Below are 15,552 nucleotides of genomic sequence, written 5' to 3'. Positions count from 1 at the left end.
ACAGTTGTTGCAATGGTTAGATGGAAGGAAGGGTGCTCGGTAATCTTGGGTCGTCAGGGCGAAAGATAATTCTGTATACTGTGTGTTTTACCCCCCAATAGATTGTCTAAACGATAGGCTGTCACAAGGGACCAGCAAGCCACCATATTAATTTAAATAGCTAAATGTCTACTCGATGATTAAGGTGTTTATATACCACATGTATTTTGCTAGCTTGCTCATTAGCATAGTGAGTAGCTAATACTAAACCGTTAAACTAGTAGGTGTTTGCTATTTTGTTTTATATCGAGCGTTGACTATACCCACGTGGGATGCAAATAACCAGATAGCGCTCTGAGCTAGACCCGGATGCTCCGCTGGATCCGGATAGGAATCAAAGACGTCATCCTTCGTTTTCTATGGCCAGAAACCAGAGAACCAATTGAGTGTTTATTGTTAGAGTGGGTTGAAATGTGTCATATTTTAACGTGAATAATCATCTAAAAGGTAAATATCTTAACCTTTCGTAGGTTGTTATTACTTTTTAAGGATTTAAAGTGTTAGTTTAGTCTATAGAGACAAATAAGAACGTAGTTAATGCCTAAAATTTGGTTAGGGTTACTTGGAATAATAAATAGATTAATTAAAAGAACTCAGGGCCCACCCATATGGCATAAACGTAGGATAGGGGCGTTGGCCAAGATCTTGCATCCATCCTCATCCATCCTCCCCTCAATACGGTGCAGTCGTCCTGTCCCCTTTGCAGAAAAGCATCCCCAAAGAACGATGTTTCCACCTCCAAGCTTCACGGTTGGGATGGTGTTCTTGGGGTGGTACGCATCCTTCTTCTTCCTCCAAACATGGCGAGTGGAGTTTAGACCAAAAAGCTAAATGTTTGTCTCATCAGACCACATGACCTTCTCCCATTCCTCCTCTGGATCATCCAGATGGTCATTGGCAAACTTCAGACGGGCCTGGCTTGAGCAGGGGGACCTTGCGTGTGCTGCAGGATTTTAGTCCATGACGGCATGGTGTGTTACTAATGGTTTTCTTTGAGACTGTGGTCCCAGCTCTCTTCAGGTCATTGACCAGGTCCTGCCATGTAGTTCTGGGCGTCATCTTGAACTTCTTCCCTTTTCTAATAATTGCGACAACAGTTGATGCCTTCTCAACAAGCTGCTTGCCTATTGTCCTGTAGCCCATCCCAGCCTTGTGCAGGTCTACAATTTTATCCCTGATATCCTTACACAGCTCTCTGGTCTTGGCCATTGTTGAGAGGTTGGAGTCTGTTTGATTGAGTGTGTTGACAGGAGTCTTTTATACAGGTAACGAGTTCAAACAGGTGCAGTTAATACAGGTAATGAGTGGAGAACAGGAGGGCTTCTTAAAGAAAAACTAACAGTTCTGTGAGAGCCGGAATTCTTCCTGGTTGGTAGGTGATCAAATACTTGCAAATTAATTATTTAAAAATCATACAATGTGATTTTCTGGATTTTTGTTTAAGATTCCGTCTCCCACTGTTGAAGTGTAACTATGATAAAAATTACAGACCTCTACATGCTTTGTAAGTAAGAAAACCTGCAAAATCGCCAGTGTATCAAATACTTGTTCTCCCCACTGTAACTGATTCTGTATACAGTCAGAATCTAAGACCTTTTATGAACACGGGCCCAGATAGACTTTGAGATGCAGTAATTGACAGGTCAGATGAGTGCCAAGCTCAGCCTCCCAGCTGCTCATTCCTGCTTCCAAGCTGCAGCAGCCTCTGCAGGCCCATGTTGGGCATACACTGAGATGTCCTCATAGAAATCACCACAGTGCTCTATCGCCAGACCCTGTGTGCATCAAAGAAAGAATAATAATAACAATTACATTTGTTAAGTGCTTTTCATTACGCAGTTATATTCTCAGTGCATAGAAAAAAGGAAAGTAAATTATAGTATATTGGTACTGTCGTGAAAAAGCATTCACTGTCGTGAAAAAGCATTCTTGATTTCCACTATAATTGCATTTTAGTCATACAGAATTGTGTCGGATCTTCATACAAATTGTTATATAATATGAAGAGAAACCAAAGTAAACATAAAATTCAGTTTTGAAATGATATATACAGTGGATATAAAAAGTCTACACACCCCTAAATGCCAGGTTCTTGTCATGTAAAAGAATGAGACAATGATAAATCATGTCTGAACTTTTTCCACCTTTAATGTGACCTATAACGCGAACATTTCAATTGAAAAACAAACAAAAATCTTTGAGGAGGAAACATTTAAAATAAAAAACTCACAATAACCTGGTTGCATAAGTGTGCACACCCTTAAACAAATCTTATTGCAGCACTCAATCTTTTTGGGTAGAAGTCTATTAGCATGGCACATCTTGACATGGCAATATTTGCCCACTCTTCTTTGTTAAAGCGCTCCATATCTTTCAGATTGCAAGGACATCTCCTACGCACTCCTATGGACATCTCCCTCTTCAGATCACCCCACATATGTTCAATTGGATTCAGGACTGGGCTCTGGCTGGGCTATTCCAAAATGCTAATCTTCTTCTGGTGAAGCCATGCTTTTGTGGATTTGGAACTGTGCTTTGGAACGTTGTCGTGCTGAATGGTGAACTTTATCTTCAGCCTTCTAACAGATGCCTGAAGGTTTTGTGCCAAAATTGCCTGGTATTTGGAACTGTTCATAATTCCTTCCACCCTGACTAAGGCCCTGGTTCCAGCTGAAGAAAAACAGCCCCAAAGCATGATGCTGCTACCACCATGCTTCACTGTGGGTATGGTGTTCCTTGGATGATGTGCAGTGTTGTTTTTGCACCAAACATACCTTTTGGAATTATGGCCAAAAAGTTCAACCTTAGTTTCATCAGACCATATTTTTTTTGTTTTTGCAAACTTCAGCCGGGCTTGGATGTTTTTCTTTGTAATAAAAGGCTTCTGTCTTGCCACCCTACTCAATAGCCCATTCATACGAATACGGGAGATTGTTGTCACATGTAGCACACAGCCAGTACTTGCCAGACATTCATGCAGTTCCTTTAATGTTGCTGTAGACCTCTTGGAAGTCTCCCTGACCAGTTTTGTTCTCAACTTTTCATAAATTCTGGAGGGATGTCCAGTTCTTGGTAATGTCTCTGTTGTGCCATATTTTCTCTACTTGATGATGACTGTCTTCACTGTGTTCCATGGTATATCGAATGCTTTGGAAATTATTTTGTATACTTCTCCTGACTGATATCTTTCAACAATGAGATCCCGCTTTGGAAGCTCTCTGCAGACCATGGCTTTTACTCTGAGATGCAACAAAGAAAATGTCAGGAAAATCCGAACAGCTGAACTTTATTTGTGATTAATCAGAGTCACTTTAAATTATAGCAGGTGTGTAATGACTTCAATTTAACATGAGTTTGAATGTGATTGGTTAATTCTGAACACAGCCACATCCCCAGTTATAAGAGAGTGTGCACACTTACGCAACCTGGTTATTGTAAGGTTTTTATTTTTCATTTTTCCCCCTCAAAGATTTCAGTTTGTTTTTCAATTGAATTGTTCACATTATAGGTCACATTAAAAGTGGAAAAAGTTCTGACACAATTTATCTTTGTCTCATTCTTTTACATGCCCAATCGGTTTGAATCACAGCCCGACCAGACTAATGTCAGTGTAGACTGCTTTGCAAGGCTATCTCAGAATGTCTCAAAAGAAACCAGAGGTCTTGTCAAAGTCCTTACTTGAACACTATCGAGATGATGTGGCAGGACCGTAAATTAGCAAAATGCAAAGAAGAGTGGGCCAAGATTCCTCCACAGTGATGTAAAAGAGTAATCTCCAGTTATAGGAAACCTTTGGTTGCAGTTGTTGCTGCTAAAGGTGCAGCAATCAGTTATTAAGTTCAGAGGGGCAATAATTTTTAAGATAGGGCCAGTTGGTGTTTTCCTTAATAGCATTGCTTAAAAAAAGATGAAGCCCCACCATCAAGGCAATAAATGAATTAGCCAAATGAATGGCAAAGATAAAAGTTGGAAGGACAATACAATATGTTCTATATTGAAAACACATTTAGCCACAAGTTAAAAAAGGAATAACTACCTTTGAAAATTTCGAAATTCAAATTTTGCAAGCCACATAATGACAATTAAAACAAACAAACTGAAATAACAGAGTTGCTGAAGCAGAGACTGCAAGAAAGAAAGAGAGGGGAGGTAGAGAAGTATGCAGCTGTGAGGGAAAAGCGCCATTTCCTGTTTGTCACAGAGAGCTGAAGTTAGGGTCATTTTTTTTTCATTATTTAACTTGGACCTACAGGTTATTTGGAAGTTAAATTTACACATGAATTCAGACTGAGAAAATTTATGCCTGTCCTACGCCCACTTTTTCTAAACACTTCGTTGTTTGTATTCAGACTGAACTTACTATAAGCTTTAATGGTTATTATATGCTATTAATTTTGGGTTGTAAATTAAGATGCATCCTGATTTTCACTATATTCTATAACATTACTGCAGACATAAACAATATTTAAAAACTTTAATTGTTCTTTGGCTGTCTGATATTTTTCCAGATAAAACCTTTTTCAGTTTTGCATAGAACTCTCTTCACAGAAGGTAGTACCAGTTGTCTCAAGGCGTGTTCTCACTGCAGCTTAGCCTAGGGCTAAGAGCCTTCAAAGCCCTGGGCTAAAAAAGTGTTGACATTTGCATATTTTGAAATGGGCAAGCACCACCCTTAGCCTGGGGCTAGCTGGCCCTGCTCCAGAGTGTTCAGGATTACCAAGTGCCTACCAAGTGTTCAGGATTAGCCCCAGAAACACAATGACAAAATAACCAATGTAATGTATGTAAACCCTAATGTATTTTTTACTCAAGTGTTTCTACTAAGTGTAATTCAAAGTTCAAATGTTCCTAATGGCTTAAAATGTTGATGTTATACTGACTTTCACTCCATTTTTTTAAGTTTAAATTTAAAATGCTCCCAGCCTGCTCTGTTCAGGTTGATATTTTTGAACTTTTTCATATGTACATTGACTGATGAATTAATTTTAGCTACACAAACATCAAACACATATAATTATGTAAAGTAATCCAATCAATGTTGTAAAACAAATATTTCGCACCCCCTATTTAAATTATTGTACCAATTACATAAAATATCCAAAAGCTGGATTCCAACAGGAAGCCAGTGCCTTGTGGGTAGCTTTGTACATTTCTGGTGAAGTTCCCATGTTTATGGATGTCTGGGAATTTTCTAAAATGTCTTTCTTTTCATCATGTCTTTCTGGCCACTGTCAGAAATGAGGATTTCAGAAATGAATTGCCTATGAGCTAGGGGGGTTGATTGACTTCCATTAAAATATCTGAACAAATCTCAAAATAAGGATTTATGAGATATGCTCAGTATTCACAATTGAGTATTTTATAACAGTTGTCAAGGAGTTTAAATTACAGAAAACTAATGTGCTCAATAACCACAATATCCCGTCATTAACAAATACAGTCAAGGGTGGAGTTCACTTGAAAGGGCAATGCATGTTGGGAAATTGTAGGTGTGGCTTAGTTTATCACCCAATTCAATACCCAAAGTAAATACAACTCAAATCTGAAACCCTGTTTAAGTTGTATCAAATGAAAATATTTGTGTGTGCTTTCTCAAAAATGTAATTCAATTAAAATATTTATGCTTAAAACTAACACTAAACATATACATTTTGCAATCTTAATTTTATTCGTTCTGGGAACGTAGTCAACATATTATGTATGTAGGCACCTGAAAGTCGAACTAAAGTCATTCATTTGGATAGTAAGTGTTTAATTGTAAAAAAAATATAATTATATACATTATATTCATGTTACATATTTATATGTATATTTACTTTAAACACTTACTTCCCAAATTAATGGCCTTGGTTCAATTTTAAGGTGCGTAAGGCTTTTAAAGAATTAAAGAATAAAGGTTGACTAGTTACATTCCCTGCTTTATGTTCATATTTTAACATCACTGTTTATCTCTTTATTTCCTAGTTTTACTGAAGTTGTCAATGCACATGCTGACTGGGTGGTCATCTTGATCAACCAATGTTGAAAAGAGTAATGTTGATTCTACTAGCAACTACCGAGTGGTAGAGAGGGTTTTTTAGTGAATAATGCACACATCCATTGGTTTGAATAATTGCCAGTGGAAATAGTTTTCTAGGCAGAAACCATATCTTGTGATGAGAAATGATTGCAGGTGATTAGTGATTGCTTTGATAAACCCAGAATTAGTTGTTAAAATGCCTGCAAAGAAATTGGAATACTAGCCAGGAGCCAAATTATTGCACCGTGCTGCCAGTACAGCTCTCAATTGCAAATATAATAGCTTGACCAAAATTATACACTTTAAAATGACTTACGAAATTACAGCTGTTTTGTTCAGCATATTTCAAGGTTAGCTTAACCTTGACGAGACTGAACTGTTCTTCCTGCTCCACTGGGAAGGCCTGTTCACTTCTGAACATGTGTTTGCCTCTCCTGGTGGTTCTGTTGGGGCTTTTGAGTTGAATGGTCATGGAAATCTTGAATACAAACTGGCACTAGCGAACTATTTCCTATAGCTACCATACACAGCTTCTGTTCTTCGGCAGTGATGTTATCATGGGGAGCGTGAACTTTAACCTCAATAAGCTATGTTGCTTCGCCTAGCTGGCCCATTTTTGTTGGTGGACATCAGAATAATATTTGTAACTGTGGAAAATGCTGTGGTCAGGAGTAATACCTCTGATTGCTGTTATAATACACTAAGTACACATTGCCTCCAAATATTCTGGGCAAGGGTTGGGGATTAACAGGATCACCATCGCCCCCCTTTAGCTGCTGTCCAAGCTTCTATTTGGTAAATTCATCATCTGTGTATTATGGTTAGAGTAAGGCTCTATCCCCCAAAAAACCTTCTTCCTGCTCATATTCAGAGTCAGACATAATATATAATGTACAGATGCTGGTCATAAAATTTGAATATCATCAAAAAGTTGATTTATTTCAGTAATTCCATTCAAAAAGTGAAACTTGTATAATGTATACATTCATTCCACACAGACTGATACATTTCAAGTGTTTATTTCTTTTAATTTTGATGATTGTAACTGACAACTAATGAGCTGTCGCATTCCTTGTCAAGCCACTCTTGAACAAGACACTGCGTCAGAATTAAGCGTCTCGCCTGGGCTAAAGACAAAAAGGACTGCTGCTGAGTTATGTTCTCTGATTAAATTACATTTTGCATTTTCTCTGGAAATCAAGGTCTCAGAGTCTGGAGGAAGACAGGAGGGGCACAGAATCCAACGCAGCCGTCTATCAGGAAGTTTTAGAGCACTTCATGCTTCCTGCTGCTGACCAACTTTATGGAGATGCAGATTTCATTTTCCAACAGGACTTGGCACCTGCACACAGTGCCAAAGCTACCAGTACCTGGTTTAAGGACCATGGTATCCCTGTTATTAATTGGCCAGCAAACTCGCCTGACCTTAAGACCAATACATAAAAAAGATTTTTAGTAATGTTGGCCAACTGAAAAGTATGAACATAAAAAGTATGAGCATGTACAGCACTCAATACTTAGTTTGGGCTCCTTTTGCCTGAATTACTGCAGCAATGTGGCGTGGCATGGAGTCGATCAGTCTGTGGCACTGCTCAGGTGTTATGAGAGCCCAGGTTGCTCTAATAGTGGCGTTCAGCTCTTCTGCATTGTTGGGTCTGGCGTATCGCATCTTCCTCTTCACAATACCCCATAGATTTTCTATAGGGTTAAGTAATATTCAAATTTTCTAAGATACTGAATTTGGGATTTTCATTAGTTGTCAGTTATAATCATCCCACTTAAAAGAAATAAACATTTGAAATATATCAGTCTGTGTGTAATGAATTAATATAATATACAAGTTTCACTTTTTGAATGGAATTACTGAAATAAATCAACTTTTTGATGATATTCTAATTTTATGACCAGCACCTGTATGTATTTTCCTTTCTCTCTCAAGCAAAGTTTGACTGTCCGAGGTGAATATCAAAGACGAAATAGGTAACTTGCTTTCTAGCTTCCGAATACTAACTTCCATTTACACATTTTGTAATTTGTATTTGATAGGGTTGATGACAATGGCTTTATATTTTGAATCAAAATGGTATTTTGTAGTTTAAAAATCCTGTAAAATTATTTGTGAGAAGTCTACATGATGACATCATAAAAATGCTACATCTGATTGGTGCCTATTCAGTAATTTGCCCAGACTTGTTGAGATGAAAACAAAAAATGGTCCATACCCGAAGTTCAAGGTGAGAAACGTGTAGGTTTGCCAGCTTTCCATCTGTATTTAGCATAAATTGCTAACATTTTTAACAGTTCTTGTTAAGTTTTGGGGTTTTGTTTACCAATTTATGTAATGTTCTAGCTAACTATTTGACCCGAGAAGCAGCCCTCACAACGAACGTTAGCTTACTACTTTCAGCCTATATATATTATGTTGTGCACAAAAGAAAGAGAAGCATTTCAGTGTTACAACATCACATTATAATACACTGCGTCTCTCACACACACCCACGCAGTCACTCAATCACACGCTTACTCTCTCATCCACACTCATTAGTTTGACTGTTTTTGGTAGAACTTCTGAACTGTTTTGTAATACCTGGTCTCTCAATAGATTCAGTGGTTGGAGTTGGGTTAATTCTCCTTGACAAGTTCTGTTGCTACTTTCTGATTAAATTTCTAGCTACAGTTAAAAAACATATTGATCAAAACATATTGATAGTAATCCTTGACAAAGTGCTAAAATTATTGTTTTCAACTTCCAAATTAGTGTCCAATTACTGATCAATAAATAATTGATTGCTAAATAATTGTACCCTAATTGAAGTAGCTGTTTAATAGGACCTTGATTTTGCATAGCATTACAATGACTGCCTGACATAAATTATTATTATATTTATGATTAACAATGAAATTATTAATTACTTAGAAACTAGTTACTATGAATAAAGGTGCCATCAGTTGTATTCTTTTGAATGACTTGTTTGTCATTGAGTCAGTGTTGCTGATGCGAAGTAGACCCTTCATTACCAAACACCAAGTAAATAAATTAGGATACATTTACGAGTCATTAGCAAACTGTTAGTTACCCTTAAAACTAAAGCACATCTGGGTGATCACTAGGATATGTGAATATTTGATCTGTTGCATATGTCTGATTTATTACAAGACTCGTTAGGCAGAGAAAAGCCGTTGCTATCCAACATTGTCTACTTAGTCAGTGTACTGGTGAAGGGATAAATAGCCAAATAGACCATGAGATGGAAGGTTTACAAAGTTATTTCATGCTCCCTTGTAAAAGTATTTTCAGTATTTTAAAAATACAAAAATACAGTAGTTTATTTTGATACTTGGTTTGGCTGCTGTATTATGTAGTCTATTTTGATTAACTTAAAATTAAGGTATTTGGTATCTCATTTTAAAATACATTTTGATGTCTCTATGTACACACATACTCTTCCCGAAAGAACGCCTGGATTGATATAATTGGGAAGAAAACTGACCGGTAAACACAGTACCCGTTTATTTGAAAAGAGAATTATATCACAAATTTTTTCCTTTTTTTTGAGGAATACAACATTATCATGTTCTTTGAGGTAAACAACACCACTTGTCTTAAATTGAATTGTTTTAAAAATGACTCAATGTGCCTTAAGGAACAACTTGAGGTAAGTGGACTGTCACCGAAATATGATTTTTGGACAAACTATCCCTTTAAGTTGGGAAAACAAGGTAGAAAAAACAGGTAAATAGTCTCTAAATAGTTTTCCATTAGTGAGTTTAGAATTCTGACAACGGAACAATGTAATATAAGCCTACTTTGGAAAAGTCATGGAACGTGGAGGGTGTAGCTTTTAAAATGGCAGTTTTATTTTTAATTACAAACTCAAACACTTATTGGCATCTCTAGTGTTAAATGCCCTAAATATGATCTGTACTGCATATGCTTTGCCCTGTTCATCTTTACCTCGATCTTGCCTACTCTCCTATTTCCTGCCATTGAGAAACGTCCCCACCCATGCTTCACCATAGGGAGTGTGTTGGCTATAGGTGATGTTAGAAATCGGCGGTTTCGTATAGTGGTCAAATAATGTAGAACCCGTATCAAATCGAGGGAGAAGTTCGCTCACGTTCATTGGAAAATTACAGCACAGATGTCATTCGGTGAACGTTCCATTATCTTCTCACTGTAATGTTGGTTGCCAGCATGCCTATACATTTAAGGGCGTTTCTAACTAGCAAAGATCAGGTTTCGAAGATAATAACCCCCATGCCAAATGGCTATCGTAAACATTCCTTTGGTCATTAAAGCACATCCCACAGAGAGATAATCTAAACAGATTTTTCTGTTGTTCTCATTACTAGGCACGTTCACTTCCAATGAAACGTACATTCATATTGTAATTGTTAATGCTCAGATTCCACAGTGATGAGCGGTGCCTGTTTTTCTCCAGATGTGACGCTAGGAGAGAACCAGGCAAATTCCCAGCTGGTTGTCCTGTACTTTTTCCTGAGTGATAGTTTTGGTCTGGTTACTCTAACATTAAGTCCTGATTGGTGGAGTACTGCAGAATCACAAGCTGGATTGGCTTGATGGGCACTTTTTAAATACCATACAGTCAAGCTGCTCCCAACAACAGCGTCATCACATGCAGGCACGCATGTGATGATGCTCCTAGAGATAAAATGTATCTCTAGGAGCAATAGAATAGTTCTACCTGGAACCCAATTAATTTCCTCTTGGAAGAAAAAAGGGTACTTCCTGGAACCACTTTTTTTTTTCTACTACACAGACAGCGGAAGAAGCCATTTTAGAGTGTAAGTGTGACGGGAGAATATATGTAAGGTGTTTTTACTGTATGTACATTTTCATGAAATGAAAAGAATAACTGGCGATTATCCTAATGCTTTACCTCATAGATGTGATCATGTTCAGGTTCCTCATAAATTGCCTCTTCCTTCTTCCCCTGAGAAAGTGTTAGAGACAACCGCAAAGAATTGTGCATGAGATCTAAATTATGTCTTATATTTCATTCAGCATTAAACTGATCCACACTGTATTAAATTCAAGTTGAGTAAAAACAAGGAAATTACCTAAAAAGTGCAATAAAATACATCATCATGTTGTTTTTGCTAAGGTTTTGAGTCATTTAGCTAGATGTGATGGTGCCACGTGGCTTACCAGGGTTCGGCGACGTAGCAGTGGGACAAGAATCATCAACATTAAGAGTGATCCCTGGACAAAGATCAAAACATCTTTAAAATTGCTCCTTCTTTGCGCCGCCTCAAAGTGAATGCGTCCTAGAGAGAGACAGAGAGTCAGAGAGTTTTAACATATTTAAATCACAAGCTGTGAAAAACCTTTATGATCTTCAAAACTCAGGAGGACTACGGTGATGATTTATATATATTATATTATACATACTCCTGAATAAAACAATGACTGTTCCTTCAAATATAACACACAATGCTTTGGAACAAGGTATTTTGGTCAATTATTTTCAGCTGGGTTGACGTGTTGCTCACACTTGGGGTTGGGTCAGATTACCTTCGGGGACCAGTATGAAAAATATGACTATCCATATCTATCACTCATTACAGCCAGTTGCTCTACACCAGAGCATCTGCAAAACAATACAAATGTAATTGTGTTGTGCACAACTCTTTTGGTTTTCCAACACAAAACACCATAAAATTGCCCAAAAGAATAGTACAACAAATTCACCTGTCTTTACTGTGATTTGACTATATGATTTCATCATAATGAAATCAGAGTTCAGTTCATGTAATAGGGTTGACCTTAAAATGAGGGACATATTAATTACTTGCATGAAATAAATAAAAATACTCAGAAATAACTTTGGCATAGCTGCCCCCCAAATTAGGGCCTTTAAATTATGGTGGAACTTGGAGTCACTTGGGGATTAAGTGGGTTCAAATCATTATAGGAAGTGACACAGGGTTGATTTAGGGAACAGTAAGAATGTTGCATATTCATTTAATATAACAGGTTTTTACAATTAAATATAGGTGCATATTTTCCACCAGAAATGGGGGTCTCAAAAGAAATATTTTTACATCAACCACAAATGCAATGAAGTACAATAGCCTACTCACGGGACACTTGTATCTCTGTCCCCGGTCCCCAAGTGTTGTCAATCTGACAAAAGTACACTCCGCTGTCTTCTATTGTTAAAGATGTGATACAGATATTCGTTTGATTAATTATCTTAATGTAATTTGACATCTGCAGTTTGTTCCTGTTATCCGCCTCAGTTTTGTATTTAGGTGCCTTGTACCAGTTCACATTTGCATCCTTGGGATTTTTGGGCGAAACCTTGCAATATATGCACACTTTTCTTCCAGGATTCATCCCAATGAAACGAGGATTCTGGGAGAGCTGAAATGTTCCTTCTGAAACCACAGTAGAAACATGAGGGATTAGAGACACAAGCGTAGGTCAGTAAGAGAGACATCACTGGAGGCATTGAACTTGTTATTATGAAGACTTTACATTTTTAAAGATATTAGGTGTGACTAAATAGATTTTTAACATAAGATTTTATTTGTGATACTGATTAGTAAACTGTATATTGTCATGCCTCAATGTGTAGGCATCTTCTCATTGTATGAAATCATATATGCTTTAAACAGCCAAATATTTATTCAATGCACTGCATTTTACTCTGACAAAAAACTACAAACTAAATGTAAACAAAGTATTAGATATTGCAAATTGTATGATGTATATTTTGATGTTCATTATATGTTTTGAGGTTTGTTTAACTTCCTCTTTTACACAGATGGGCAGGAAACAATGCAGGAGACGTGGTTCACTGCAAAATAGTATGCAAAAAATTTTTTTTTTCAATTAATCTAATGTAATATATATAATATATTGTTAATATCTACAAATAAATAAAAAAGGTCCTTCGAGAGCACTTCAAGTAAAAAGATATGTCATTTAAATAGAGAAGTATTGTATGCCATATTTGCCAGAACACATGCTAATTATAATTTTAGTCAGTGATAGTGTACTAGGGTTCTCTTACCTGACAGGTTACAGAAGATGAGTCCCAGGTATGCAACCAGAAGCCAGTACATGGTGGTAAACATGATAGATAAACGTGGTAGACGTGGTAGATATTAAAAAGCAAATAGACAACCGTCCCCAAAATAATCTATGCAGAATCTTGACAACAGCTTTTGTAGCTGTGAAAGAGACTCCAGCATCAGTGGGTGTTGCCATTTATTTTTTTTGCTCACTACAGGGGCGGTCTGGAACAAGAAATTCAGCCCTGGCACTGTAGCCACATCAGCCCACATTACCAGACCTGCACACCCCACCCATGGACACATGTATTCGATACATACGTTTGTGTACAGATGGTACACCCAGGGCGTCTATACATTCTGTCTGTTGTGTGCTGTCTGTCTATACATTTTGTCTGTTGTGTGCTGTATGTCTTTACATTTTATCTGTTGTGTGCTGTCTGTCTATACTTTTGATCTGTTGTGTGCTGTCTGTCTATACATTTTAACTGTTGTGTGCTGTCTGTCTATACATTTTGTCTGTTGGGGGCTGTCTGTCTATACATTTTAACTGTTGTGTGCTGTCTGTCTATGCATTTTGTCGTTGAGACGTGGAGTCGTTTAGAAACACTGTTTAGTTTAGTATAAATGTGGAAGCACTGACTTGTGCTCACAAACAGTGAGACCATAACACACAAAGACAGGGGAAGCAGAAGAACCATATATACTGGGGGGAATGATTAGTATGAGGACCAGATGCGCTAAACAAGACAACAGGTGAAATTAATAAATGAGGTTGGCGGTGGTGTTAGAAGACCGGTGACGTCGACCGCCGGAGCCTGCCTGCTGCAGGGGGAGGAGAGGCAGCAGAGGGCGCAGTTGTCACAGGAACATATAAATAGACAATAGGAGAGTGCCAAATAATACAGAAAATAAATACTATAAAATATGCTAATTCTAGCCCCTTTTGCCAAACCGTTTACCGTGAGTTTATAATAAACGTTTTGTGTTTGAAGGTAGCTTTGGTTGTCTTGTGTATTTTGTTCTTACCCTTCCTTTTCACTATTATAATTTGCATGATTTGTGTTATGGGTCTCTTTACCATACACCCTAGACTTCTGGAGCCACAGGGTTCGTAACAGTGTGTCTCTTAATGTTGTCTTCCTACCTCCACTTCACTTGACTATGGTGCAGAAGCTGGGCTGTCTATACTGGGCCCAGCACAATTCTAATTGTTAATAGATGAACACACAATTCAGATAAAGGAGAACATAAGTAAGCCAATGACTTACAATACCTTATCTAACAGGCTATACAACAACTATTGCAAATGAGTGCCTTTCATGGAAGACTATGTTCCACCCTACCTTATTAATTACATACTGTACGCATGCATTTATTCAATGTCTTATTTTAATAAATGACCAACTATTTTTGTTCAATGTAAAGTTATGTACAAATGTTTATAGTAGAAGGCGGCTATTGCAACAGGTTAAGTTTTAACATTTTTAAGTTTTAAAAAAATTGCATGGCTTTTCAAAGTAACACTCTCAAATAAAAATAGCTCTAGATACCTTTAAAGTGAGCAGTTATCTAGTTTACAGCCACATCCCCAGTAATAAAAGGGTATGCACACTTATGCAACCAGGTTATTGTGAGTTTTTTATTTATTTTCTTTCCGCCCTTAAAGATTTCAGTTTGTTATTCAATTGAATTGTTCACATTATAGGTCACATTAAAAGCTTTTTGACAATTCAACATATGTATCACACGTTGCCATATTTGCCGGACGCGTAAGCAGAGCCGGCCAAGAAGAATGTCTCTGTATAATCCAGAGTCAAATTCCTCGTAAATGTACACATACCTGGCGAATAAAGCTGATTCTAATTAAGAGGCATTAGAAAACAAATAGGAATTGCCTATAACCAGTTGAACACTCCTTGCCGGATCAGTCAGTGTTAGAGTTTACATAGCTGGCCATAAAAGGAATTTGCATTTTAACTTATGGATTTTGTACAGTGTCTTTGGAAAGGGTTTCTAAACCATTTCTACTTCAATATGATTGGGCTACATCTCTACATCACATGCTAAAGGTCTGTCAAATATTCAGTCGTTCCAATTAATCCAATAACCCTTGATCTTCCAAAATCGGGCTGTTTCTCTGAACATAACTCAAAATTGAAGGATGTGTTAATCTCTTCTGTTAGTTGTTTTATTCATGTTTCTAATTGCATCAAAACCTTGACAAATAAATGGCAATTTCTCTAAAAGGATATTGACATTGTTGTATATATATATCCATATATCTGTAGCTTTTCACGCATACATTAATACAGTAGGGCTGCAACGATTAGTCGACATAATCGACAACGTCGATTATAAACATTCGTCAAACTCAGAATTTCAGTGTCGATGCGTCGTTCCAGGGATTTTCTTAAGGGGAGAGACTGCCATCTTGGCATTTTTCCCCTTAA

General features: G+C 37.3%; 1 protein-coding gene across 1 annotated transcript; it reads right to left on the bottom strand.

Moving 5' to 3' along the window:
• Positions 1–1,533: 1,533 nt before the first annotated feature.
• Positions 1,534–13,257, bottom strand: cd79b (CD79b molecule, immunoglobulin-associated beta). Its single transcript, XM_010866288.3, has 5 exons — positions 13,099–13,257; positions 12,164–12,460; positions 11,229–11,347; positions 10,960–11,013; positions 1,534–1,814 (listed from the first exon to the last, which is right to left on the bottom strand). Exons 1-5 carry the CDS (start codon positions 13,160–13,162, stop codon positions 1,716–1,718), a joined length of 633 nt encoding a protein of 210 aa, XP_010864590.1. The 5' UTR covers positions 13,163–13,257; the 3' UTR covers positions 1,534–1,715.
• Between the last annotated feature and the right edge of the window lie 2,295 nt (positions 13,258–15,552).

The sequence above is a fragment of the Esox lucius genome, chromosome 5, assembly GCF_011004845.1.
Source record: "Esox lucius isolate fEsoLuc1 chromosome 5, fEsoLuc1.pri, whole genome shotgun sequence".
NCBI classification, from domain to species: domain Eukaryota; kingdom Metazoa; phylum Chordata; class Actinopteri; order Esociformes; family Esocidae; genus Esox; species Esox lucius.
The sequence above is the reverse complement of the archived record's forward strand: the minus strand, read 5'-3'. Positions and strand labels throughout refer to the sequence as shown.